Here is a 27,676-nt window from a genome sequence, read left to right on the forward strand (position 1 = left end):
ATAGGGTGTAGGGAAGGCTACAGGGTATGGGGGGGACCTATAGGACATGGGGGGGCTCGAGGAGGGGCTATCGGGAATTGGGGGGAGTGTGTAATGAGGGGGGCTCCCCCTTCACCCCCCCATCCCCCGGGACCCCCCAAATCCGGGAGGGGCGGGGGGGGAGGGGCTGGGACGGTCCGTCCCTCCCCCCGTGTGTCCCCCCCACCCCGCGCCCCCTGCAGGTGGTTCCGCCCGCTCCGAGCATCGGTCCCGATCGTCCGCAGAGGTGGGGGGGCGGGGGGTTTTGGGGGGACCTGGGCGGGTTTTGGGGGTTGGGGGTGAAAATTGGCAGCAGGGGGGGAGGGAGTGGAGGGGGGTGCTGAGCATTGAGGGGGGAATTTGGGATGAAAACAGGGGATGGAGATGATGGGAACTTGGGGATGGAGAGATGGGAATTTGGAGATGCAGAGATTCGGGGGACCCCCCCACATGGTTTGGCGGGGGGGGCACCCAGCCCCTCATTTTTTGGAGCATTTGGGCGTGGTCACCCCAATAATTCCCCCCGCCCCCCCCGCGCGAAGGGTGAGACCCCCATCAACAGCACCATGAGCGTTTGTATGGGGGTGGGCACTGACGCCCCATTTTTGGGTAATTTGGTGGGAGCACAGGATCCAGCCCACCCCATATTATGGGGTCACCCCCAGCCCCCTCTATCGGTTGGGATCGGGGGTAGACGTCCCAGCCTCCCCATATTTTAGGGGGGATAGACGTTGCCGCCCCTGTACTACGGGTTTATATATGGGTAGACGCTGCCGTCCTCCATCCCGTAGGGGGTTAACGGGGGTAGACGTTGTCACCCCCATCCTACGTGGTCTATACGAGGGTAGATGTTGCCGCCCTTCATCCCATGGGGTTAATGGAGGTAGACCTTACTGCCCTCCTATAGGCTTTAACAGGGGTAGACCTTACCTCCCTCCATCCCATAGGGGTTAATTGGGGTAGACCTTACCTCCCTCCATCCCATAGGGGTTAATTGGGGTAGACCTTACCTCCCTCCATCCCATAGGGGTTAATTGGGGTAGACCTTATCTCCCTCCATCCCATAGGGTTTAATTGGGGTAGACCTTACCGCCCCCAGCCTGGTTTTTTTTGGGGAGAATCCCCATTCTTACCCAGGTTGCGGGGGGAGGCACTGGGGGAGCTGGTCAGACCCCCCAGGCCTCCCCCCCCCCCCACAGACCGGGCTGTCCCCCGCCCATGAGCCCCCGGCACAGCCTTGATGGCGGCACATGCTGGCCTCCAGGCGCGCAAGATGGTGGAGCAGCTCAAGATCGAGGCCAGCATGTGCCGCATCAAGGTGTGGGGGGCTCAGGGGGGGGGACAGCCCGGTTGTCGGGGGGGGGGGGGGGTCACCCTGGCCTGGGGGGTCTGACCAGCTCCCCCATCCCCAAATCAGGTGTCGAAGGCGGCGGCCGAGCTGCTGACGTATTGTGACGCTCACGCCTGCGAGGACCCGCTGATCACCCCCGTGCCCACCTCCGAGAACCCCTTCCGGGAGAAGAAATTCTTCTGCGCCCTCCTCTGAGCGCTTGGGGGGCCGCCCCACGACTTGGGGGTCCAACCGATAACCGGGGGGGCGGCCACGCCATAACTTGGGGGGTTGTCACATCATTTAGCACATTTAGGGGGCTGCCCCGCACCTGGGGGGCTGAGCCATAACTCGGGGGGCTGCCCCATAAAACTTGGGGGGCAGCCCCACATCCGGGGGGGGGGGGATGGGCTTCCTGGGAGAGGGAGGGGCAGAAGTGCCCCCCCCAAAATGAGGGGACCCCCCCTGTGCCCCCCAACCCCCCCCAGCACCAAAATAAAACGTTGTCGGGTTTGTCTGAGCTCTGATCGGTGGCAATGGGGGGGGGGGGGGGATATTTGGGGGGGGGGAAGTGGATTTGGGGGGGGGCGGGAGCGGCCCTGGGGGGGGGGAGGGGCGTCACCAGGGGGGTCCCCAGCGGTTTGGGGGTGCGGGGGGACCCAACTCCCCCCGGGTCACCCCAGAGCCCCCCGCCCCCCATCCTGCGATCCCCCCCAACTCCCTGGGCCCCCCCAGAAACCCCCTGAAGCCCCCCAAAGGCCCCGCCCCCCCCAGCCCCATAGCACCCCCTTAGATGTCCCTCTTGCCCGTTCTCAAGATGGCGGCGCCCGCTGTGGCTTCCCCCCGCGCTTTGCCCGGCGTCGCCATCATGCGCCGCGCATGCGCGTTGCGTCGCCCGCCAACCCCAAGATGGCGCCGCCCCCGCCCGTTCTCAAAATGGCGGCGGCGGGGGCGGCGCTTGAACCGGCGGCTCGTGGCGGGAAACGGGCCGGGGGGCGGGGGGGGGGGGGGGGGGGCGCCCCGGTGCTGGGGACAACGCGCGGACGGACACACAGACACAGAGCGGACACACAGACACCGCCCTCCCCCCGCGCCGCCGCCCGCCGCCGCCATGTCAGTGCCCGCGCCAAGATGGCGGCGCTGCCCCCTGGTTGCCGTGGAGACCGGGGGCCCCCGTTGCCATGGCGACCGGGCCCCTCGACCAGGCCCAAGCGCTCGGAGCCGGCCCTGGGCCCCGCTCCCCCTAAGCCAGGCCTGGCAACCCCCCAGCCCACAGCGAGGCCCAGATTTACAACCAGCCCCCCCCCCCCGAGCAGGCCCGGACCCCCCAAACCTGACCCACAGCCTAAACCAGGCCTGGACCCCCCCAAACCCGGCCTAGGCCCCCAAATCAGGCCTGGACCCCCAAAACCCAGCCTAGACCCCCCAAATCAGGCCTAGACCCCCCAAACCCAGCCTAAATCCCCCAAACCCAGCTCAGAATCCCCAAACCCGGTCTAGATGCCCCAAACCCAGCCTAAACCCCCCAAATCAGGCCTAGACCCCCTAAACCCAGCTTAGACTCCCCAAAGCAGGCCTAGACCCCCCCAAACCTGGCCCAGATCCCCCAAATCAGGCCTGGACCCCCCAAATCAGGCCTAGACCCCCCAAACCCGGCCCAGACCCCCCAAACCAGGCCTAGACCCCCCAAACCCAGCCTAAATCCCCCAAACCCAGCTCAGAACCCCCAAACCCGGTCTAGATGCCCCAAACCCAGCCTAAACCCCCCAAATCAGGCCTAGACCCCCTAAACTCAACCTAAACCCCCCAAACCAGGCCTAGACCCCCCAAATCAGGCCTAGACTCCTGAAACCCGGCCTAGACCCCCCCAAACCAGGCCTAGACCCCCGAAATCAGGCCTAGACTCCTGAAACCTGGCCTAGACCCCCCCAAACCAGGCCTAGACCCCCCAAATCAGGCCTAGACCCCCAAACCCAGCCTAGACCCCCAAATCAGGCCTAGACCCCCAAACCCAGCCTAAACCCCCCAAACCTGGCCTAGACCCCCCAAACCAGGCCTAGACCCCCAAATCAGGCCTAGACCCCCCAAACCCAGCCTAAACCCCCCAAACCAGGCCTAGACCCCCGAAACCTGGCCTAAATCCCCCCAAACCCAGCCCAGACCCCCCAAACCAGGCCTAGACCCCCAAATCAGGCCTAGACCCCCCAAACCCAGCTCAGAACCCCCAAACCTGGCCCAGACCCCCCAAACCAGGCCCAACCCCCCCACCCGGCCCAGCCCCCCAAGGAGCAGCCCGGGCCCGGGTCAGCAATCGAGTTTTATTCTAAAAACGGCGGGGGGGGGGGGGGCGGGGGGGGCGGGTACAGGTTCAAGGTCACGGGGGGATGGGCCGGGGGCTCCCCTCCCCCCACGGGGCGTCGTCTTTTCAAAGCGCATTTTGGTCTTTTTTTTTTTTTTTTTTTGGAACTATTTAGCAAAAAAAAAAAAAGAAAAGCCAAAAAAAAAACCACCCACCAAAAATGAGGAAAAACGGGGTAAAAAAAAAAAAAAATCCAAGAGCTGAAGCGGCTCCGAGGATGCGGCTGCTCCAGTTTGTCCCCAAATCCAAAAAAACCCAGGATTTTTTATTCATAATTTTTAATGTATATTTTTAAATTTATTTTCCCGTATTTTTAACGATTTTTAAATTTTTTTTTTCTGTTTTTCCCCCTTTTTTCTCTTCAATTTAAAAGCAACTGCGCAGCCTCGCGCTCGATCCCCCTCGGGGTCCCTCCCCGTGTCGGCCCCAATTTTCCCTTTTCCGGGTTTTTTTTTGGCCTCAAAAAGCCTCATTTTGGGTAAAACGGCCCAAACTGGGGGGGGGGGGGGGGGGAATCATTCACAAAAAATCTCAAAATTCCCCCCAAATTCAAATTGTGTGAATTTCAACCAGCGAAAGGGGGGGGGACAAAAAATTCACGAGATGCCTCAAAAAACGGGGTTAATGAGGAAAAATGATTAATTTTCTGTTAATTACCCCCCCCCCCCCGTTAATTAAGACGCACAAACCTTTGGGGGGTCCCGGGGGGGGGGATGGGAGGGACCCCCCGTTTAATGAGTGGCGCTCGTTAATTAAGGCGCCGCTAACGAGCTTCTGCTCCCTGAGAAATTAATTGGGGGGGAAATTGGGGAAGATTACGGGGGGAGGGGGAAGATTTTGAGGGGGCCCCTCCCCCCCCAATTAATTAAAATAATTAATGAAAAATTCATTAAAAACGACGAAAAAAAGACGAGGTCCCGATTTTGTAGGTTTTTTGGTGTTTTTTTTAAATTTAATTTTTTTTTTTGAGGGGGGGGAGGGGGAATTTTCAGCCATTTCCAGCACCTGCAAAAACGTCTCCAAAAATGGCCAAATTGCCGCTTTTCGCCCCAAATTCCCCCCCCCGCCCCCCCCCCCCACCATGAGGAAAAATCACCTGGAAGAAAATTAGCGAAGAATTAAAGAATCGACAATTCACTTTTTCCGCCTGTTCCCCCCCCAAAATCCTCCCCCCCCCGCCCCCCCAGTTGAAATGTAACATTTTTTAACCCATTTTAACCATTTTCAGCGTTTTTTCGGTGCCCCCCTCCCCTCCCGCCCCGTTACAAATCTCTCCCGGTTTCATAGAATACGACAATTGGGTTTTTTTGTCTTTTTTTTTTTCCAACAAACTTTTAAAAAAAAAAAAAAAAAAAGAAAGAAAGAAACAAACGACAATTTTTTTTTTTTTTTTTACAGTTTTTGGGGTTTTTTTTGCCCCACCCCCCCCCCCCCAAACTGGTGGATTTTGGGGGTTTTTCCCGTTCACCGGTACCCCTGGTATCCGTAGTAGTTCCTGTAGTATCGGTCTCTGTCCTGGTAGTAATTCTGCCACTGGGAAGGAAATTCAAGTTATACTGGTTAGACTGGGAGGACTGGGACCCCCCCCCGGAGTGGGTTTTGGGGAGAAAAGCCCCAAATTTGGGCAATTTTTGACCTCACAGCTGTACTGGTGGTAGCGGTTTTAGTCATAAAGCAACTGGTTTTACTTACTGCTTGGAAGCTTTACTGGTTATACTGGTGGGGCAGGACTCCCCCCCACCCCCCCGGGGCCTGAATTTTGGGGAGAAAACCCCCAGATTTGGGCAATTTGGTCACCTAACAGTAGCAGTTGCAGTAACAATTTCATTCCCAACAACCAACTGGTTTTACTTAGTGGTTGGACCTTACTGGTTTTAACTTACTGGTTGGCACTTCGACTGGTTATACTAGTGAGGCACGACCCCCCCACCCCCCCCGGGCCTGAATTTTGGGGAGAAAACCCCCAGATTTGGGCAATTTGGGTCACACCTCGTGGTTGTAGTCAGGGTTGTACTCGCAATAACCAGCTGGTTTGAAAGTTATAACCAGTAAGTTACTGGTTGTACTGGTGAGCCGGGCCCCCCCCCGCCCCTCCCGGGCTGGGTTTTGGGTGGAAAAGCAGCGGGTTTGGTACAGCGGGTACCTCGCGGTTGTACTGGCGATAGTAGTCGCGGTAGCGGTTGTACTCGTAGTCGCGGGGGTAGAACCGGTCGTAGTCGCCGCGGTAACGGTCGTAGAAGTTGCGGTAACCCTGGGGAAACTGGGGTTACTGGGAGAACTGGGAAGGGCTGGGCTTGAACTGGGAGGGCGGGGCTTGCAGGGGGGAGTGGGCGGGGCTTGCAGGGGGGAGTGGGCGGGGCTTGCAGGGGGAGTGGGCGGGGCTTGCAGGGGAGTGGGCGGGGCCTGCAGGGGGAGTGGGCGGGGCCTGCAGGGGGAGTGGGCGGGGCCTGCAGGGGGAGTGGGCGGGGCCTGCAGGGGGGAGTGGGGAGTAACTGGGGGGGTGTTTTGGGTGTCCCACCCCCCAGTTCCCCAGCTGCCCCCAGTGCGGGGGGCAATGGGGGGCAATGGGGCTCAACGGGGGTGTTTTGGGGTCATTTTGGGGTATTTTTGGGAATTCTGGGGTCATTTGGGGGTGTTTCGGGGTGTTCTGGGGTGATTTTGGGGTGTTTCGGGGTGTCTTACCCCACAGTTCCCTGGCTGCCGCCAGTGCTGGGGTCAATGGGGTTATTTTGGGGTGTTTTGGGGTCATTTTGGAGTGGTTTTGGGTCATTTTGGGGTGTTTCGGGGTGATCTCAGGGTGTTTCGGGGTGATTTGGGTGTCTCACCCCGCGGTTGCCCGGCTGCCCCCAGTACTGGTGCTGCTGCTGCTGCTGCCCCCCGTAGACGCGGCTGTCGTACCCGCGGCGCTGCCCCCCCACTGCAGCACCCCAAAAAACAGGGAAAACCCACCCAATTAACACCAAAACCCCAACAAACGAAGGCCAAAACTCACAGCAAGCCCATAGAAAAACCGCCCTGGCTCCCGTTTCCCCCCCAAAATCCCGTTTTCCCCTCCCAAACCCGGGGTTTCTCCCCCAAAACCCACTTTTTCTTCCCCTAACTCTGCATTTTCCCCCAAACCAGGACATTTCCCCCCCCCCCGCCAAACTCCGGGATTTTTTTACCCAAAACCCAGGATTTCCCCCCAAACCCCAAGTTTTTGCCCCAATCCCATTTCCCTCCCAAACCCACATTTTTCCCCCCAAAAAACCAGCATTTCCCCCCCTCCAAACCCCATTTTTTCCCCACAAAACCCCGGATTTTTTCCCCAAATCGCCGTTTTTTCCCCCCAAACCCACCACATCCCTGCCCATGGCTCTTCCCCCAAACCCCCTTTTTTCTTTTGCCCAAAATCGCCGTTTTTCCCCCCAAACCCACCACATCCCTGCCCATGGCTCTTCCCCCAAACCTCCTTTTTTCTTTTGCCCAAAATCGCCGTTTTTCCCCCCAAACCCACCATATCCCTGCCCGCGGCTCTTCCCCCAAACCCCCTTTTTTCTTTTGCCCAAAATCGCCGTTTTTCCCCCCAAACCCACCATATCCCTGCCCGCGGCTCTTCCCCCAAACCCCCTTTTTTCTTTTGCCCAAAATCGCCGTTTTTCCCCCCAAACCCACCATATCCCTGCCCGCGGCTCTTCCCCCAAACCCCCCTTTTTTGTTTTCTTTTGCCCGAAATCGCCGTTTTTCCCCCCAAACCCACCATATCCCTGCCCGCTGCTCTTCCCCCAAACCCCCTTTTTTGCCCGAAATCGCCGTTTTTCCCCCCGAACGCACCGTATCCCTGCCCGCGGCTGCGGTTCTGCCGGTTGCGCTTGTTGCGGTTGTTGCGCCGGTTGGGCCGTTTCTCGGGGGGCGGCAGCAGCTTTCGCGCCTCCTCCCGCAGCTTCAGCACCAGCGGCGCCGCCTCCTCCCGGCCCAGCGCCGCGAAAACCACCTCGGAGATGTGCTCGCCGGGCTCCGGGATGCTGAAATTGGCTGCGAGAGAGCGAAAAACGGGTGGTTTAACCCAAAAAATGAGAGAATTCGACCCGAAACGGGCGGGGAAAGCGGCTTCGGCACTGGTGGCGGCGGTGCCCCCTGCTGGCCCGGAGGAGCAAAAAGCGCCTCGGGGACGCGTTCACACAGCACCGGGTGCCGAAATTGGCTATAAAGGGATGGAAAATGGAGAAATTCGACCCAAAATGGGGAGGAAAAGCAGTTCAGAGGTGTGTTCCCCAGGCTCCGGGTGCTGGAATTGGATGTAGTGGACAAAAAAGGCAGAAATTCGACCCAAAATGGGCAGGAAAACACCTCCCGGGGGGTTCCCTGGGCTCAGAGAGGCTCAAATTGGCTGTGGAGACCAAAAACTGAGAGAATTCAACCCAAACCGGAGAGGAAACCGCCTCGTTGGCATGTTCACAAAACCCACGGAATCCAACCCAAAGCGGGGAACAGGGGGACAGAACAGCGGCCTCGCCTGGGGTGCTTTCCCAGTTCTCCCAGTTTGCCCAGTGCTCCCGAACTCTCTGACCCCGTCACGCCCCGTTATTCGCTGGAAATGCGTCAAACACGTTTTCCTCCCCCAAAACCCACAGTTTCACCTCAAAAACCTGCTGGTTCAGCCCAATGTAGTGACGAGGGGGGTTCCCAGCGCTCCCAGTTCCCTCCCAGTTCTCACCCTTCATCTCCAGCACGACGGAGGGCGGCACGTCCCAGTGCTCCCAGTTCCCTCCCAGTTCCCTCCCAGTTCTCACCCTTCATCTCCAGCACGACGGAGGGCGGCATGTCCCAGTGCTCCCAGTTCCCTCCCAGTTCTCACCCTTCATCTCCAGCACGACGGAGGGCGGCACGTCCCAGTGCTCCCAGTTCCCTCCCAGTTCTCACCCTTCATCTCCAGCATGACGGAGGGCGGCACGTCCCAGTGCTCCCAGTTCCCTCCCAGTTCTCACCCTTCATCTCCAGCACGACGGAGGGCAGCGCGTCCCAGTGTTCCCAGTTCCCTCCCAGTTCCCCCAGTTCTCACCCTTCATCTCCAGCATGACGGAGGGCGGCACGTCCCAGTGCTCCCAGTTACCTCCCAGTTCCCCCAGTTCTCACCCTTCATCTCCAGCACGACAGAGGGCGGCACGTCCCAGTGCTCCCAGTTCCCTCCCAGTTCCCTCCCAGTTCTCACCCTTCATCTCCAGCACGACGGAGGGCAGCACGTCCCAGTGCTCCCAGTTCCCTCCCAGTGCTCACCCTTCATCTCCAGCATGACGGAGGGCGGCACGTCCCAGTGCTCCCAGTTCCCTCCCAGTTCCCCCAGTTCTCACCCTTCATCTCCAGCATGACGGAGGGCGGCACGTCCCAGTGCTCCCAGTTACCTCCCAGTTCCCCCAGTTCTCACCCTTCATCTCCAGCACGACGGAGGGCAGCACGTCCCAGTGCTCCCAGTTCCCTCCCAGTGCTCACCCTTCATCTCCAGCACGATGGAGGGCGGCACGTCCCAGTTCCCTCCCAGTTCCCCCAGTTCTCACCCTTCATCTCCAGCACGACAGAGGGCGGCACGTCCCAGTGCTCCCAGTTCCCTCCCAGTTCCCCCAGCGCTCACCCTTCATCTCCAGCACGACGGAGGGCGGCGCGTCCCAGTGCTCCCAGTTCCCTCCCAGTTCTCACCCTTCATCTCCAGCATGACGGAGGGCGGCGCGTCCCAGTGCTCCCAGTTCCCTCCCAGTTCCCCCAGCGCTCACCCTTCATCTCCAGCACGACGGAGGGCGGCACGTCCCAGTGCTCCCAGTTCCCTCCCAGTTCTCACCCTTCATCTCCAGCACGACGGAGGACGGCACGTCCCAGTGCTCCCAGTTCCCCCAGTTCTCACCCTTCATCTCCAGCATGACGGAGGGCGGCGCGTCCCAGTGCTCCCAGTTCCCTCCCAGTTCTCACCCTTCATCTCCAGCATGACGGAGGGCGGCACGTCCCAGTGCTCCCAGTTCCCTCCCAGTTCTCACCCTTCATCTCCAGCACGACGGAGGGCGGCACGTCCCAGCGGTCCCAGTTCCCTCCCAGTTCCCCCAGTTCTCACCCTTCATCTCCAGCACGACGGAGGGCGGCACGTCCCAGTGCTCCCAGTTCCCTCCCAGTTCTCACCCTTCATCTCCAGCATGACGGAGGGCGGCACGTCCCAGCGCTCCCAGTTCCCTCCCAGTTCCCCCAGCGCTCACCCTTCATCTCCAGCATGACGGAGGGCGGCACGTCCTCGCCCTCGGCCTCTTTCCGCAGCTCCAGCCGCCGTTTCCACTCGTCCTCGTCGGGCACCACGACCACGACCTTGCGCTGGAAGCCCCGGAACGCCTGGAGCTTCCGCCGCTGCCCCGAGTTGTACACGTTGCACTGGGGAAAAAGATAATTAGTTAATCACGGAGTTAATTAGTTAATCACAGACTCCACAACCTCCCTGGGCAGCCTGGTCCAGGCTCTGGCACCCTCACCAGGAACAAGTTTCTTCTCGTATTTAAGCGGAACCTCCTGTGTTCCAGTTTGCACCACTGCCCCTTGTCCTGTCGTCGTTTGTCACCAACGGCTCCATCTCCTGACACTCCCCCCTTCCACACTGATCACCATTGAGGGGTCTCCCCTCACTATCACAGAATGTCAGGGACGGGAAGGGACCTCAAAAGATCGCTCAGTCCAATCCTCTGCCACCCTCATTGTGTGTGGGGCTCGAAACGGCCCCAAAATCACCTCAGAGTCAAAATGGCGCCAAAATCACCTCTGGGTCAAAATGGCACCAAATCACCTCTGGGCCAAAATGGCCCCAAAATCACCTCAGGGTCAAAATGTCCCCAAAATCACCTCAGGGTCAAAATGTCCCCAAAATCACCTCTGGGTCAAAATGTCCCCAAAATCACCTCAGGGTCAAAATGTCCCCAAAATCACCTCAGGGTCAAAATGTCCCCAAAATCACCTCAGGGTCAAAATGGCGCCAAAATCACCTCAGGGCTCAAAATGTCACTAAAATCACCTCAGAGTCAAAATGGCCCCAAAATCACCTGAGGGTCAAAATGGCCCCAAATCACCTCAGGGCTCAAAATGGCGCCAAAATCACCTCAGGGCTCAAAATGGCCCCAAAATCACCTCAGGGCTCAAAATGTCACTAAAATCACCTCAGAGTCAAAATGGCCCCAAAATCACCTGAGGGTCAAAATGGCCCCAAATCACCTCAGGGCTCAAAATGGCGCCAAAATCACCTCAGGGCTCAAAATGGCCCCAAAATCACCTCAGGGCTCAAAATGGCCCCAAAATCACCTCAGGGGTCAAAAATGGCCCCAAATCACCTCAGGGCTCAAAATGTCACTAAAATCACCTCAGAGTCAAAATGGCCCCAAAATCACCTCTGGGTCAAAATGGCACCAAAATCACCTCAGGGCTCAAAATGGCCCCAAAATCACCTCAGGGCTCAAAATGGCCCCAAAATCACCTCAGGGCTCTAAACGGCCCAAAATTGCTTCAGAGTCAAAATGGCACCAGAATCACGTCAGGGTCAAAATGTCCCCAAAACAAAACGGCCCAAAATTGCTTCAGAGTCAAAATGGCGCCAGAATCACCTCAGGGCTCAAAATCACCTCAGGGCTCAAAATGGCGCCAAATCACCTCAGGGCTCAAAACGGCCCAAAATTGCTTCAGAGTCAAAATGGCCCCAAACCACCTCAGGGTCAAAACGTCACTAAAATCACCTCAGGGCTGCAAATGTCACTAAACCCACGCTGGCCACAAGGCCCCAGTGCTGGCCATGGCCACCCTGCTGCCCCGGCTCCCTTTTCGCCGCTCTCCAACGGCTCGTTCCCCAGCTTACAACGAGGGCTAACGAGGTGGGTCGGGGGGTTAATTAGTTAACGAGGGTTAAGGAGGCGGGCGGGGGGGCTGTTTCGGGGGTACCTGGTCCAGGATGAAGTTGCGCCGGGCGCGCGGGGCGATCTGGACCAGTTTGCTGAGGCACTGGGCAGCCTGCTGAGTCAGCAAGTCCCGCGCCGCGGCGTCCAGCTCGGGGACGGACGGACCGCGGGGCTGCGGACAGACAGACGGACACGGTCAGGAGACAGACAGGGGGACACGGGGACAGACAGACGGGCGTCCAGTTCGGGGACGGACAGACCGTGGGGCTGCGGACAGGGGGACATGGGTGAGGGGGGACGTGGGAGGTCTGGGGACAAATGGGGGAGTTGGGAGGGAAAATGGGGTGGAAAATGGGGGTTTGGGAGGGAAAACAGGTGGGACTTGGCCACCAAAAGCATCTTTGGGCACCAAGAGGATCTGGATTGGGGCACCAGGAGGGTGAAAATGTGGAACTCCCTGCTCCGGGGTCCCCGTTTCAGGGTGTCCCCCACCCTCATCTGGTGCAGGACGCTGTCCCCAGAACCCCCCACCATGTCCCCATTGTTTTGGGGTGTCCCCCACCCTCATCTGGTGCAGGACGCTGTCCCCAGAACCCCCCACCATGTCCCCACTGTTTTGGGGTGTCCCCCTTGTTCTGGGGTGTCCCTCACCCTCATCTGGTGCAGGACGCTCTCGGTCCCCAGGACCCCCCTGTGTCCCCCTTGTTTTGGGGTGTCCCCATTGTTTCGGGGTGTCCCTCACCCTCATCTGGTGCAGGATGCTCTCGGTCCCCAGGACCCCCCATATCCCCACTGTTTCGGGGTGTCCCTCACCCTCATCTGGTGCAGGACGCTCTCGGTCCCCAGGACCCCCCTGTGTCCCCCTTGTTTTGGGGTGTCCCCATTGTTTCGGGGTGTCCCTCACCCTCATCTGGTGCAGGACGCTCTCGGTCCCCAGGACCCCCCTGTGTCCCCCTTGTTTTGGGGTGTCCCCATTGTTTCGGGGTGTCCCCCACCCTCATCTGGTGCAGGACGCTCTCAGTCCCCAGGACCCCCCATATCCCCACTGTTTTGGGGTGTCCCCATTGTTTCAGGGTGTCCCTCTTGTCTCGGGGTCTCCCCATTGTTTCGGGGTGTCCCTCTTGTCTCGGGGTGTCCCCATTGTTTCGGGGTGTCCCTCTTGTCTCGGGGTCTCCCCATTGTTTCGGGGTGTCCCCATTGTCTCGGGGTGTCCCCATTGTTTCAGGGTGTCCCCATTGTTTCGGGGTGTCCCTCTTGTCTCGGGGTGTCCCCATTGTTTCGGGGTCTCCCCATTGTTTCAGGATCTCCTCATTGTTTCGGGGTGTCCCTCTTGTCTCAGGGTCTCCCCATTGTTTCGGGGTCTCCCCATTGTTTCGGGGTCTCCCCATTGTTTCAGGGTGTCCCTCTTGTCTCGGGGTCTCCCCATTGTTTCGGGGTGTCCCTCTTGTCTCGGGGTGTCCCCATTGTCTCGGGGTGTCCCTCTTGTCTCGGGGTCTCCCCATTGTTTCAGGGTCTCCCCATTGTTTCGGGGTGTCCCTCTTGTCTCGGGGTGTCCCCATTGTTTTGGGGTGTCCCCATTGTTTCGGGGTGTCTCCATTGTTTCGGGGTGTCCCTCTTGTCTCGGGGTGTCCCTCTTGTCTCGGGGTGTCCCCATTGTTTTGGGGTGTCCCCATTGTTTCGGGGTGTCCCTCACCCTCATCTGGTGCAGGACGCTCTCGGTCCCCAGCACGTTGAACCGTTTCTCCCGGTTCTCCCGCGTGTGCTGATGCGCCCACGTCGTCTTCCCCGCGCCCGGCAGCCCCACCATGAGCAGCACCTTGGGGAGAAAACACCGGAAAACGGGCAACGGGTGAGGGACGGAGGAGGGAACGGGCACTTTGGGGTGAAAACCCCAAAAAACAGGCAACGGGGGAGGGACGGGCGAGGGAGCGAGCTTTTTGGGGTGAAAACCTGGGAAACAGGGCAAGAGGTGAAGTGCTAAGGAGGGAACAGGCACTTTGCGGCAAAAAGTGGGATAAACAGGCCAGAAATGAAATGCGAGTGACCAACGAGCATCTTTGAGGCAAAAAGGGGGGAAAAAGGGGCAGAGTGTGAGATGTGAGGGAGGAACAAGGATATCTGAAGTAAAAAGAGGGGAAAAAGGGGCAGAGGGTGCGATGTGAGGAAGGGAAGCAGCGTTTTTGGGGCAAAGAACAGGAATAATGGGCCGAGGATGAAACAGGAGGGAGAGAACAAGCATATTTGAGGCAAAAAAAGGGGGAAAACAGGCAGAGGGTGAGATGTGAGGGAGGAACAAGGCTATTTGAGGTAAAAAGAGAGGAAAAAGAGTCAGAGCATGAGATGTGAAAGAGGAAGGACCACCTCTGAGGTAAAAAGGCGGGAAAAAGACGGAAAAAGGGGCTGCAAATGAAATGTAAAGGAAGAAGGAGCATTTCTGAGATGAAAAGGGGGTAAAAAGGGGCTGTAAATGAGAAGTGAGGGAGGAAGGAGCATCTCTGAGGTAAAAACGTGGAAAAAGGGGCTGTAAATGAGAAGTGAGGGAGGAAGGAGCATCTGTGAGGTGAAAAGGTGGAAAAAGGGGCTGTAAATGAGAAGTGAGGGAGAAAGGAGCATCTCTGAGGTAAAAAGGTGGAAAAGGGGGCTGTAAATGAGAAGTGAGGGAGAAAGGAGCATCTCTGAGGCAAAAAGGGGGAAAAAGGGGCACAGTGTGAGGGGGAAAGGAGCACCTCTGAGGTAAAAAGGTGGAAAAAGGGGCTGTAAATGAGAACTGAGGGAGGAAGGAGCATCTCTGAGGTAAAAAGGTGGAAAAAGGAGGAAGGAGCATTTTTGAGATACAAAGGGGCACAGTGTGAGGGAGAAAGGAGCATCTCTGAGGTAAAAAGGTGGAAAAAGGGGCTGTAAATGAGAACTGAGGGAGGAAGGAGCATCTGTGAGGTGAAAAGGGGGAAAAAGGGGCACAGTGTGAGGGGGAAAGGAGCACCTCTGAGGTAAAAAGGTGGAAAAAGGGGCTGTAAATGAGAAGTGAGGGAGGAAGGAGCATCTCTTGAGGTAAAAAGGGGGAAAAAGGGGCTGTAAATGAGAAGTGAGGGAGGAAGGAGCATTTTTGAGATACAAAGGGGCACAGTGTGAGGGAGAAAGGAGCATCTGTGAGGTAAAAAGGGGGAAAAAGGGGCTGTAAATGGGAAGTGAGGGAGAAAGGAGCATTTCTGAGATACAAAGTGGCACAGTATGAGGGAGGAAGGAGCATCTGTGAGGTGAAAAGGGGGGAAAAGGGGCTGTAAATGAGAACTGAGGAAGGAAGGAGCATCTCTGAGGTGAAAAGGGGGAAAAATGGGCTGTAAATGAGAAGTGAAGGAGGAAGGAGCATCTGTGAGGTGAAAAGGGGGAAAAAGGGGCTGTAAATGAGAAGTGAGGGAGAAAGGAGCATTTCTGAAGTAAAAAGGTGGAAAAAGGGGCTGTAAATGAGAACTGAGGGAGGAAGGAGCATCTCTGAGGTGAAAAGGGGGAAAAAGGGGCTGTAAATGAGAACTGAGGGAGGAAGGAGCATCTCTGAGGTGAAAAGGGGGAAAAAGGGGCACAGTGTGAGGGAGGAAGGAGCATCTGTGAGGTGAAAAGGGGGGAAAAGGGGCTATAAATTAGAACTGAGAGACGAAGCAGCATCTCTGAGGTAAAAACGGGGGAAAAGGGGGCTGAAATGAGACGTGAGGGAGGAAAGAGCACCCCTGAGCTGAAAAGGGGCACGACGTGAGGGAGGACGGAGCACGTCCGAGGCGAGCAGCGGGTTCAAGGGGCCGTGGGGGGGTGCGGAAGGAGCCGCTTCACCTCGCACTCCTCGGTGGTCTTGGGGGGCCGGGGGGTGCGCACACGCTGCTCGGGGGGCAGCGCGTGGATGAAGGTGAAGCCGTCGGGCGGGGGGTGCAGCGGCTGCTCCCGCTGCCCGAAGTTGAGCTCCACGGCGCAGTTGCGGCACAGCACGTGGGGGAAGAGCGCCCGCCCGCCCAGCGGCTCCTTGGGCACCAGGAACGCGGCGCCCACGGCCTCCCCGTTCTTGGAGAACGACAGCTCCACCGCCTCGCCGTCAAAGTCCTGCGCGGAACGCCCGACGTCAGGACGACGCGCCCCGCCGGCTCTTGTTCCCGCCACCGCTGTGTTCCGTCCCCTTTTCCTGCCCCATTTCACTCCCTTTATCACTTTGTTCCGTCCCCTTTTCCTGCCCCATTTCACTCTCTTTATCACTTTGTTCCGTCCCCTTTTCCTGCCCCGTTTCACTCCCTTTATCGCTTTGTTCCGTCCCCTTTTCCTGCCCCATTTCACTCCCTTTATTGCTGTGTTCCGTCCCCTTTTCCTCACCTTTTTCTGCCCCATTCCGTCCCCCTTTCCTGCCCCATTTCACTCCCTTTATCACTTTGTTCCGTCCCCTTTTCCTGCCCCATTTCACTCCCTTTATTGCTGTGTTCCGTCCCCTTTTCCTCACCTTTTTCTGCCCCATTCCGTCCCCCTTTTCCTGCCCCATTTCACTCCCTTTATCACTGTGTTCCATCCCCTTTTCCTGCCCCATTTCACTCCCTTTATCGCTGTGTTCCATCCCTTTTTCCTCACCTTTTCCTGCCCCGTTTCACTCCCTTTATCGCTGTGTTCCGTCCCTTTTTGCTCACCTTTTTCTACCCCATTTCACTCCTTCTTCCTACTTTGTTCCGTCACCTTTTCCTGCCCCATTTTGCTCCCTTTTCCCACCTTTTTCTGCCCCACTTCATTCCTTTTTTTCCTCTTTCTTCCGTCCCCTTTTTCTCACCTTTTTCTGCCCCATTTCATTCCCTTCTCCTGCTTTGTTCCATCCCCTTTTTCTGCCCCATTTCACTCCCTTTTCCCACCTTTTTCTGCGCCATTTCCTTTTCCCCCTTTGTTCCGTCCCCTTTTCCTGCCCTGTTTCATTCTCTTTTCCCCCTTTTTCCACCTCATTCCGTTCCCCTTTTCCCCACCACATTCCTGTCCTTTTTCCCCTTTTTCCACCTCATTCCCTCCCCTTTTCCCACCTTATTCTGTTCCCTTTTTCCCCTCGTTTTTTTCACCCATTCCCTCCCCCTTCTCTCCCAATTCTGTTCCCCCTTTTTCCCACTTCCCCCCTCCTTCCATTGCCATTTTCCCCCTTTCCACCTCCTTCCCTCCCCTTTCCCACACTTTCCTACCTCTTTCCGTTCCCTTTTTCCTCCCATTTTTCGCACCCCTTCCCTCCCCCATGTCCTCCCCTCGTTCCTTCTCCCCCATCCCCCCCGTTTTCCCTTTTCCGCGCCGTTTCGCCCCAAACGCTCTCACCGCAAAGCAGCCGATCACGTCGTTCTCCCCGAAGCTCGGCCCGAACTCCTCGAACGCCCCGTTTTCCACCTTCAGCCCCCGCCCATCGTAGCCGTAGGAAAACTCGTCCTCCCCTGCGGCAGCGGGAGCCTCGTCAGGTAACGAGCCGGGGGGACGCGTGGGGGTTTTTTTGGGGGGAAAAACCGGCGATTACCGAGCTGGGAGTGCGAGAAATCCACGGACCAGCCCACGCGGAACAGCGGGACCTCGGTGCTGCCCTCCTTCACCGGCAGATACTGCGTCACCTGCGGGGTTCGCCCAAAACGCGCTTTTTTAGACCCGTTTGACGCTCCACGAAGCCTCCGGCAAAGCCAAACGGCCCGAAATGCTAAGAGAAGCAACAAAAGGGGCGCGAAAGGGCCCCAAAGCGGCACGAAAAGCCCCCGTGCACCAGGAAAAGCCCAAAAAAGGGCAAGAAAAAGCAGAAAAGTGCGACTGAAAGCCCCAAAATGGCCAAAAAGCCCCCAAAGAGGCACCAAAAGCCCCAAATTTGCCAGGAAAAGCCCCCAACGTGTCAAGAAAGTGCCTCGAAGTGGCCCCAAAATTGGCAGGAAAACCCCCAAATCAGCACTAAAAGCCCCAAATCAGCACTAAAAACCCTAAAATCGCCAAAAAAAGTTGCAAAAGAATGACAAAAAGCCCCAAAAGGGGGAGGAAAAGCCCCCAAGCTGCCACTAAAACCCCCAAAACGGCACAAGAGCCCCAAAACTGCCAAGAAAGTGCCTCAGTGGCCCCAAAACTGGCAGCAAAAGCCCCAAAGCAGCACTAAAAGCCCCAAAATCTCTAGAAAAAGCCCCAAAAGGGGCAGAAAACGCCGCCGAGGTGTCACTAAAACCCCCTCAAATGGCACAACAGCCCCAAAAGTGCCAAGAAAGCGCCTTAAAGTGGCCCCAGAAGCCCCCAAAATTGGCAGCACAAGCCCCAAAATCTCTAGAAAAAGCCCCCAAGATTCCACTAAAACGCCCCAAATGGCCCCAACAGCCACCAAAGCGCCAAGAAAGTGCCCCAAAGTGGCCCCAAAAGCCCCCAAACCGTAAACCGAAGCCCCAAAACCCCCCGAAACGGCCCCAAAAGGGCACCCACCTTGGCCTCGAAGCAGATGCGGCCCCCGGTGACCCCGTGGGTGCTGCGGGCGCCGGCCCAGAGCGCGGGGAAGCGCTCGGCGAACAGCGGCTGCCCCCCGTACCGGTCCCGCGTGGCCTTGAACTGCAGATCCGCCGTGTCTGGGGGTGGGGGGAAAAAAAAAAAAAAAAAAATCACTGTTTCCGCCCAAACCGCCCCAAAATCGCGGCAATTCACCCCAAAACGTTCCCGCGCGCGGTGGCGGATCGTGTTTTTCCTCCAAGCGAGTTCGGCAAAACTCGGACAAAACTGCGCCCGGTGCGTCCGCAGCTCTGGGGACAACATAGACCCCAAAACCCCGTCGATCTGCCCCAAATGTGCCCAAAATCACAGAGATTCGCCCCAAAACGCTCCCGCGTGTGGCAGCGGATCCCTCGCTGTTTTGTTCCGAGCAAGTTTTGCAAAACTCGGTCAAAACTGCGCCCGGTGCGTTCGCGGCTTCGGGGACAATACAGACCCCAAAACCCCGCCGATCTGCCCCGAATTTGCCCCAAATCGCGGCAATTCGCCCCAAATCGCAGCGCTTCCCCCCAGCCCGCCCCGTACAGGTGTCGAGGATGACGAGGGTCTCATCGTCTTCCTCCCGCGGCTCCTCCTCGGGCGGCGGCGGCGACTTGGAGCTGGAAAACAGGGACGTGAGAGGGGGATGCGGCTCAGGGCGGGGGGGTGCTGGGTGTTAATTAACGGGGCTAATTAAGAAAGGCTAATTAAGGCCCCACCGGCTGTTGTAGGCCTCCTCGCGGAACTCGTAGTACGCGCGGCCGTGCTCGTCCTTCTCGTCCCGCTGCCTCTTGACGCCGCGGCGCTCGCCGTCCGACCCGCCCGCCTTCGACTTGTCGTCCTCGTCGCCTGCCAAGCGCAAAAAATGCCCTCGATTCGCACCCAAACCGGGGAAATTTTAAATCCAAAATTTTAAAACTTAATTTTAAAATTTTTAAAACTTAAAGCGCCGTTTAAAAACTTTCAAAGCTTAAAGCACTTTTCATAAACTCTTAAAGCTTAAAACGTAATTTTGAAGCTTTTAAGGCTTAAAACGTAATTTTGAAGCTTTTAAGGCTTAAAACGTAATTTTGAAGCTTTTAAGGCTTAAAACGTAATTTTGAAGCTTTTAAGGCTTAAAACGTAATTTTGAAGCTTTTAAGGCTTAAAACGTAATTTTGAAGCTTTTAAGGCTTAAAACGTAATTTTAAAATTTTTAAATTTAATTTTAAAGCTTCTAAATTTAAAATTGAATTTTAAAATTTTTTAAAATTTAAAAAAAACTAGATTTCCAAGTTTGGTGGTTTTTTTTGCTGCAAACCACCCATACTCAACAGCAAAAATCACGATTTTCAGCTTCTCCCGCGACAACCAAAACACTTTGGCCCGTGGTCTCCGACGACCCAAAGCGTTTTATTTTGAAGCGAATTTTCGATTGAATTATCAGCAGCTTGGGAAATTCGCGCTGCTCGGGTTTCTGTTTTTCGCACAAACGAGGCAGCCTCGTTATCCCGCGGCCGCACGCGGCGCCTGACGTCACGTAAACGCGCGTTTTGGAAGAGCAAACCAGGCTCAAACGCCTCAAAACGGAGTTTAAAACCCGTTTTAGCGCCTTCACGGCCCCCGCGGGGCGAAAACCCAGCGGAATGGTCAAAAAAACCTCAACCAGATCAAAATTACGCTCGGCTTTTCAGGGAGAAAAGCAAAACTCGGGGGCAACGTCCGCGGTTAATTAATAACAGTAAAAGTGAAACCACTACGAGGGCAAAGAACTAATGAGACGCTCGTGTTCGGGAGACAAAACCGCTCGATTTGGGGTTTTTTTTCACCAAAAAAACAGAAAAGAAAAATTTAAATTCATAAACATTTGCACAAAACCTGCGTTTTAGTTCTCTCAGTACGAAAAAATCTTCAGATCTAAAGACAATTATCCATAATAATTACAGATAATTCCAGCGATTTTTCCTTCCCCCCAGGGCCGGCCGGCGCCTCCGGCTCCCCCCGCACCCAAAATCTCCCAAAAAAGGGCTTTTTCCCCCAATAAATCACAAAACCCAGTGCCAACGGGTCATTCTGCGCTTTCCGCACCGAACGTTTCCACTCATCAGCCGCTTCCCGCAATTAAACAAATTAATTTTCCCCCAACACGCGTCTCCAAACTCCAACCTCAAGTTTTTCCTGCTTGTCGCTCCAAAAAAAAAAAAATCACTAAAAACTTGGTTTTTTCCCTTAAAACGCCGTTCAGAAAGTGAAAGCGACGGCACCGGGAGGGGGGAAATTGGTTTGGGCTCAAAGACACCAAAAAGGGGCAAAAAGCCAAAATGTTTTTTGGGGGGAAGAGGGAAAAATGACGTTGCTGCTCCAGCCCTCCCCCAACCAGAACGGGAAATAATGGGGATTTTAAGGGTTAAAAAGGGTTAAAACGGGGAGGGAGTTGGGGGGTTATGGGGGGGGGGGCAGGAATTGGGTCTGGGGGGCTCTGGGAACGGGGGCAGGAACCCGCCAAGGGGGTGGGAAATAGGGCTGGGGGGTCCAGAAATCGGGGGGAGGATCCAGAAATTGGGGGGGAGCCTTGGCTTGGGGGGGGGGGCGCAGAACTGGGGGGTATCCAACCCCGGGTGGGCGGGAAGAACCAGGGTTGGGGGGGGTGGGAATCGGGGTGGGGGGCGGGAACCGGGGGGTCCATCCCAAGGGCTCCATCCCGGGGGGGCAGGAACCGGGGGGGGGTCCAGCCCAAGGGCTCCAACTCGAGGGGTCCAACCCGGGGGGATCATCCCGGGGGCTGCAACCCAAGGGCTCCACCCCGGGTCCCCCCCGCCGCTCACCGGCCGGCGCTCCCTCCTCCTCCTCCTTGGCCTCGGCAGCCGCGGCCTCGTCCCCGCTGGGTCCCTCCTCGGGCGGCCTCTCGGCTCCGTTCACGCCGCCGCCGCCCTCGGGCCCTTGTGGTTCCTGGGCCTCGGGCTCCGGTTCGGCCGCCGGCAGCTTTTCCTGCGGCTTCTCCTGCTCCTGGGGCGGCTGCTCGTCCAGCGCGGGCTCCCCCGGCGCTTCCTCCTCCTCCTCCTCCTCCTCCTCCTCCGCGGGCCCGGGCGGAGCCGCCGCCTCCTCGGTGGCCGCTGCCCCGGCGGGAGCCGCGGCGGCCTCGTCCTCATCGGCCAGCAGCGCCTCCTCATCCTCCTCCTCCTCCTCTTCTTCGTCCTCTTCCTCCTCCTCTTCCTCCTCCTCATCGCCTCCCCCGCCGGGATGATGCGCCGGGGGGGCCCCCCCGGCCGGTCCCGCTTCCCCGGCGGCGCAGGGCCCGGCGGGGCCGCCTCCTCCTTCCTCCGGCCCCGCCGCCAACATCTCGGCGTCCAGGGCCTCCTGCAGCCGCTGCGCCAGCTCCACCTTCAGGCCGCGGGAGTCGAGGCCGCGCCGGCCCAGCTCGGCCCGCAGCTCGGTCACCTTCAGCCGCTTCACGTCCATGGCGGCGGCGGCGGGAGGAGACGGCGGGGGGGCCGGGAGGGAGGGGAAGCGGAAGCGCGGCCTGAACGGCGGCGGCGGGCCTGGGCCCGGGGCGGGGGGAGAACAGAAGGGAAGGGACGGGGGAGGCGGGGAGAGGCGGGGCGTGCAGAGAGCGCGGTGGGGGGAGCAGCCGAGCACCGCGGGCCCGGCCCGGCCCTCCCCGCTTCTCCGCTCCGCGCCCCCGCCGGACCCGCTGCTGCCGCCGCCTCACGACGCCTCACGGGAGGAGAAGGGGGGGGGGGACGCGCCGCTGCGCAGGCGCCGCTGGGCCCCCCGCGCATGCGCAGAGCGGCGCCGCGCAGGCGATCGCGCAACCGCGCGCCGCGCGCCCCCCCCTCGCCGCCTGAGCGCGCATGCGCGCTGCGCCGCCCCGCCCGCCCCCCGCGCCTACGTGCGCAACGGCCGCTGCCCCCCACATCCCGCCTCCCCGCTTATTTTCTCATTGGTCCCGCTCCGCCCTATCGCGGGGCGGCGAGGCCGCGTTCTGCCTAGCGACGGGGGAAAGCGGCTTTGCTATTGGCCGCGGGAAGGCGGTGCGGGCTCCTCGCTCGCTTTCCCGCCCGCCGGGCCGCGGCGGCCATTTTGTCCGGGTGCCTTGAGCGGGGACGGCGGGCGGGGGGGGCCGGGCTGTGCGAGCCCCCGGTGCCGAGACACCGGTGAAAACTGACAGAGCTTTAAAATAAAACATGTATTTAAAAACAGCCCAACAACCCGGGAGCACGCAGGACGGCGCGAGAGGAGCCAGGGAGGAGGCGGTGAGGGTGTGAGAGAGAAATAAGGCGACCTCTCCCCGCCCCGCCCCGCGAAAACCCCCCGGGTTCTTTACGCGCCTCATAAGCGCTTTTTACTTTGAAAGAAAAGCGGCGCCGAAACGGAGCCCCAGGGCCGGGACTGCGAGCGACCGCTCCCGGCGGCCCTTGCGAGCGCGGCGGTGCCTCATTAACATAACCCCGCCCCCAGGCAGCGCGCCACGCCCCCTCGCCCACTCAGCATCCCGCACTAATTTGCATTAGCCCCGCCCCCTGGTAGCCCCAAACCCCGCCCACTGCTTTGCATTCACCCCGCCCACCCGACCCTGCTCTCGGCGCCGCTCCGCGCCCCCCCCTTAAAGCCACTTAGCGCTTTAACCCCCGCGCTCCAGCTCAGGAGGGTCTCCCCGCGGTGCAAGCGGGTCCCGCCCGGGGCGCCCCAAAGCCCGAGAACCCTCCCGGGGGCCGCTCCCGCTCCCGCCCCCTCCCGGCGCCTTTTCCCGCCAAACCCCAACGTTCGCGCCCCGCCTTTTCCCGCCCTTCCCCGTGGCCCCGCCCCTTCCCTCCCAGCATGCCCCGCGGCCTATTTAAGCGCGCGGGCGGCGGCGCGCCGGCCATTTCGCCGCTGCAGCCGCGCCGGGCGGGCGGTGAGCGCGGGCGCTCCGCAAACCCGTTCCTGGGGCCCGGGGAGGGGGTGAAGCGGCCTGGGGCGGCGGGGGGGTCCCGTCTTTTTTCCCCGAGGCGGTCTCGGCCGTGGGGGCGGCGGCGGGTGGAGGTGTCGGGCGCGGGGCCGCTATTTGGTGGCTCCTCCCGCCCCTTTTGCGGGTGGGGGGGGGGGGGGGGCGGGGGGTTGTGGTTGAGGTTTGGCCCCCAAAGAGCCCGGGGGGGGGGCGGGACACACACGGGGGGGTGTCCGTGATGACTCCGTTCACAGACCTGAACTGACCGCAGGGTGAATGCGCTTTTGTGGCTCTGAGAAACCCGCCCCCCCTTCAATGGCCGGAGGGGGGGGAGCTCGTTTGATTTTCTCTGTTTTTAACGCTTTGTTCGTTGTTTTTTTTTTTTTTTCTAGTTTTTCTGCTCTCCGAATGGCTCCTCAGCCCCCAGGTGAGTGTCCTGGGTGCCAAAGCGGGGAATTTGGGTTTGGGGCGGGGGGGGGTGGATTCGGATTGCTCCCTGTTTGGGGGCCAATTGGGGGGCGGTTAGTTGGGGGGGGTCAGGCTAGGGGGCCAATTGGGGGGCGGGGTAAGGTTAGGGGGCCAGTTGGGGGGCGGTTAGTTGGGGGGTCAGGTTAGGGGGCCAATTGGGGGGGGGTCAGGTTAGGGGGCCAATTGGGGGGGGGTCAGGTTAGGGGGCCAATTGGGGGGCGGTTAGTTGGGGGGTCAGGTTAGGGGGCCAATTGGGGGGGGGTCAGGTTAGGGGGCCAATTGGGGGGTGGTTAGTTGGGGGGTCAGGTTAGGGGGCCAATTGGGGGGGGGTCAGGTTAGGGGGCCAATTGGGGGGCGGTTAGTTGGGGGGGGTCAGGTTAGGGGGCCAATGGGGGGGTGGTCAGGTTAGGGGGCCAATTGGGGGGGGGGTCAGGTTAGGGGGCCAATTGGGGAGCGGTTAGTTGGGGGGTCAGGTTAGGGGCCCAATTGGGGGGGGGTCAGGTTAGGGGGCCAATTGGGGGGCGGTTAGTTGGGGGGTCAGGTTAGGGGGCCAATTGGGGGGCGGTTAGTTGGGGGGGTCAGGTTAGGGGGCCAATTGGGGGGGGGGTCAGGTTAGGGGGCCAATTGGGGAGCGGTTAGTTGGGGGGTCAGGTTAGGGGGCCAATTGGGGGGGGGTCAGGTTAGGGGGCCAATTGGGGGGCGGTTAGTTGGGGGGGGTCAGGTTAGGGGGCCAATGGGGGGGTGGTCAGGTTAGGGGGCCAATTGGGGGGGGGGGTCAGGTTAGGGGGCCAATGGGGGGCAGTTAGTTGGGGGGGGTCAGCTTAGGGGGCCAATTGGGGGGCGGTTAGTTGGGGGGTCAGGTTAGGGGGCCAATTGGGGGGGTCAGGTTAGGGGGTGAACTGGGGGGCAGTTTTGGGGTGAATTGGGGCAGTTTTGGGTCTCCCCCGGGGGTGATGCTGCTCTTAAGAATCTCGTTCGGCTGATTTGGCTGCTGAGGATCCTGACACTGACCCGGGGGGGGGGTCACCCCCACCGCTCCCCCCCAATTCCGGGTGGTTTTAACCCACTTTGTGTCCCCACAGGTGGGCGGGGGGGGCAGCGCAACCAGGTGAGTGAACTGGGGGGGTTGGCACCTCGGGACATGTCCGATTGTGCTTAAAATAACGTGCACCCCCCCCCCAATTTTAGTGATGACGTCACCTAGCTCACCTTGACCCCCCTGAAAACAACCTCGTGATGGCTGAAAACTTGGTGGGGGGGGGGGTTAATAACCGCTTTAATTATTAGTATTTAATTATGACTTATTTAATTTCATTATTTTTATTATGAATTTTGCAGGCGAGGGCAGCTTTGGGTTAAGTTGTGAAGTTTTAATTATTTCGCTGTACTTAGGATAGAAAGTGGGGGTTTTGTAGTATTATATTTCAGAGTCAATATTGATATTATTTTGTTACTTAGTGTTATAGTAGTTATATTTTTAAGGTCTTATTTATGGTGTTCGTAGTATTTAAAATACTAAAAGTATATTCAGTTGTAAGGAATGTGAAATAATTAAGAATAAATATATTTCAATATACATATATGTCAATACAGGGGGATATATAGAAATATGAATATGGGGGGATATATAGAAATATGAATATGGGGGGATATATAGAAATATGAATATGGGGGGATATATAGAAATATGAATATGGGGGGATATATAGAAATATGAATATGGGGGGATATATAGAAATATGAATATGGGGGGATATATAGAAATATGAATATGGGGGGATATATAGAAATATGAATATGGGGGGATATGTAGACACGTAAGGAGATACAGGAGGAATATATAGATATGTAAGAAAATATAGAGAATACACACATTTAAGTATAGGCGAATATATTCATATATATGCATATATTGGGATATGTATTGAGAAATATGGATATACATGAATATATGTAGATACATAAATAACATGAGCTTGTATTGAATAGGTTAATATATATAAATACATACGAATGGAAACATGTAAATGAGTGATTAGAATAAACCCCATGAACAATCACAAATAGGAAATACATAAATACATTAAATTATAATACGTTACGTTTTAATGTGGATTAGTTGCGTTACAATAGAATTGAGTTTGGATCGTTTTTGCAGCTGGGGCAGCGACCCCCCCCCCCGGAGGCTCCTCCCCACCCGGGGCCCCAAAGCACCTGAATTCACCCCAAACCTGAGGCCCCGCCCCTCCCGGTAAGCCCCGCCCACCCCGGTAAGCCCCGCCCACCCCGTGTGTCCCAGCCCCCCATGAGGAAACCCCCCACCCCCCCCGGCGCCAGAACCTGTCCCAGGTTGAACCCACTGGTGACACGGGGGGGCCGAGTGGGGACACCCCGTGAGGGGACGGTCTGAGGGGGCGGGGGGCGCGGGGCCCCCCAAACTTCCCTGCGGAACCGCGGGAATTGGGGCATTGGAGGGGGGGGGGTGATGGTCCCCCCACTTTTTGGGGTGATTTGGGGGGGTCGCTGTTCTCCTCGGGTGGCCGTAACCCCAACTTTGTGTCCCCACAGGTGACGGGGGGAGCAGAATGAGGTGAGTGACCTGGGGGTGACCTCATCGGTGACGTCATTGGGGTCCCCCCCCCCGCTGTTCGATGACGAGTGACAATGACAAGCATATGGCTGAGTGTCCCTGATGCCACGTGACCCTGAGAAACGGCGGGGGGGGCAGTTAGTTACTGCCAGGGAGAGAAATTTCAACATCTAACACTTTTCATAACAGGAAATTCTTAAATTCAAATTTCTGAAAATTTGAAATTTTTATTTTTTAAAATTTGAAGTGCTTAAATTTTTGAATTTTGAAATTCTTAAATTTTTAAAATTTGAAATGCCAAAATTTAAGTGTTTGAACATTTGAAGTTGTTTTTGAGAATTTGAAGTGCTTGCATTGAAATGTTTAAAATTTTGAAAATAAATGTTTTGAAATTTGGTCTTAAATTTAAATTTTGAAATTCTAAATTTTTGAAAGTTTGAAATTTTTATTTTTAAAATTTGAAGTGCTTAAATTTTTGAATTTTGAAATTCTTAAATTTTTAAAATTTGAAATGCTAAAATTTAAATTTGTGAAAATTTGAGATTATTTTTGAGAATTTGAAGTGCTTGCATTGAAATGTTTAAAATTTTGAAATTAAATGTTTTGAAATTTGATTTTAAATTTAAATTTTGAAATTCTTAAATTTTTGAAAATTTGAAATTCTTAAATTTAGAATATTGGAAATTCTTAAATTTTAACATTTAGGTTTTGTCAACTTCAACAGTAAGGTATCTAAGACTAAACTATTCAACTTACAACCTTGACTGTTCATTAATACCCTTTTTAAAATTTAAGTATATTCAAGTCTCTGCAATTTTAAAAGTGTGGGGTGATTTTTTTAAACTTGAAATATCCGCATTTAAAATTGAACTACTTCAAAATAACAGCTATTGAAGTGCTGGGAATATTAATTAAGACTAATCATTTTTGCAGCTGCTGGATGTGATGGCCGGGGAGCCCCAAACCTCAGGAATTCACCCCAGAACTTGGTCCTGCCCCTCCCCAAGCCCCGCCCCTCCCCAAGCCCCGCCCCTCCCCAAGCCCCGCCCCTCCCCAAGCCCCGCCCCTCCCCAAGCCCCGCCCCTCCCAAGCCCGCCCCTCCCCAAGCCCCGCCCCTCCCCAAGCCCCGCCCCTCCCCAAGCCCCGCCCCTCCCCAAGCCCCGCCCCTCCCCAAGCCCCGCCCCTCCCCAAGCCCCCGCCCCTCCCAAGCCCCGCCCCTCCCCAAGCCCCGCCCCTCCCCAAGCCCGCCCCTCCCCAAGCCCCGCCCCTCCCCAAGCCCCGCCCCTCCCCAAGCCCCGCCCCTCCCCAAGCCCCGCCCCTCCCCAAGCCCCGCCCCTCCCCAAGCCCCGCCCCTCCCCAAGCCCCGCCCCTCCCCAAGCCCCGCCCCTCCCCAAGCCCCGCCCCCTCCCCAAGCCCGCCCCTCCCCAAGCCCCGCCCCTCCCCAAGCCCCGCCCCTCCCCAAGCCCCGCCCCTCCCCAAGCCCCGCCCCTCCCCAAGCCCCGCCCCTCCCCAAGCCCCGCCCCTCCCCAAGCCCCGCCCCTCCCCAAGCCCCGCCCCTCCCCAAGCCCCGCCCCTCCCCAAGCCCCGCCCCTCCCCAAGCCCCGCCCCTCCCCAAGCCCCGCCCCTCCCCAAGCCCCGCCCC

The 27,676-nt window shown here is 57.7% G+C and overlaps 2 protein-coding genes and 1 long non-coding RNA gene across 3 annotated transcripts; 2 read left to right on the forward strand and 1 right to left on the reverse strand.

Annotated features, from left to right (window-relative positions):
• Positions 1-1,258: 1,258 nt before the first annotated feature.
• Positions 1,259-1,868, forward strand: GNG3 (G protein subunit gamma 3). The gene is made up of 2 exons (XM_065654126.1): positions 1,259-1,336; positions 1,436-1,868. The coding sequence occupies exons 1-2, from the start codon at positions 1,259-1,261 to the stop codon at positions 1,562-1,564; spliced, it is 207 nt and encodes a 68-aa protein (XP_065510198.1). The 3' UTR covers positions 1,565-1,868.
• A 3,251-nt stretch (positions 1,869-5,119) lies between these two features.
• On the reverse strand, positions 5,120-21,800 carry HNRNPUL2 (heterogeneous nuclear ribonucleoprotein U like 2). The gene is made up of 14 exons (XM_065654101.1): positions 20,875-21,800; positions 18,790-18,919; positions 18,617-18,690; positions 18,032-18,171; positions 17,103-17,193; positions 16,910-17,022; positions 15,419-15,682; positions 13,290-13,412; positions 11,640-11,768; positions 9,926-10,094; positions 7,521-7,721; positions 6,533-6,624; positions 5,851-5,958; positions 5,120-5,240 (listed from the first exon to the last, which is right to left on the reverse strand). The coding sequence occupies exons 1-14, from the start codon at positions 21,506-21,508 to the stop codon at positions 5,172-5,174; spliced, it is 2,337 nt and encodes a 778-aa protein (XP_065510173.1). The 5' UTR covers positions 21,509-21,800; the 3' UTR covers positions 5,120-5,171.
• Positions 21,801-22,919: 1,119 nt separating this feature from the next.
• LOC136000333 (uncharacterized) lies at positions 22,920-27,126 on the forward strand. Its single transcript, XR_010607727.1, has 6 exons — positions 22,920-22,943; positions 23,369-23,403; positions 24,527-24,552; positions 25,603-25,695; positions 26,013-26,034; positions 26,968-27,126. It is a non-coding gene; the product is annotated as an uncharacterized LOC136000333 (long non-coding RNA).
• The last annotated feature ends 550 nt before the right edge of the window (positions 27,127-27,676 follow it).

This window comes from Caloenas nicobarica, chromosome 32 (assembly GCF_036013445.1).
Source record: "Caloenas nicobarica isolate bCalNic1 chromosome 32, bCalNic1.hap1, whole genome shotgun sequence".
Lineage (NCBI taxonomy): Eukaryota > Metazoa > Chordata > Aves > Columbiformes > Columbidae > Caloenas > Caloenas nicobarica.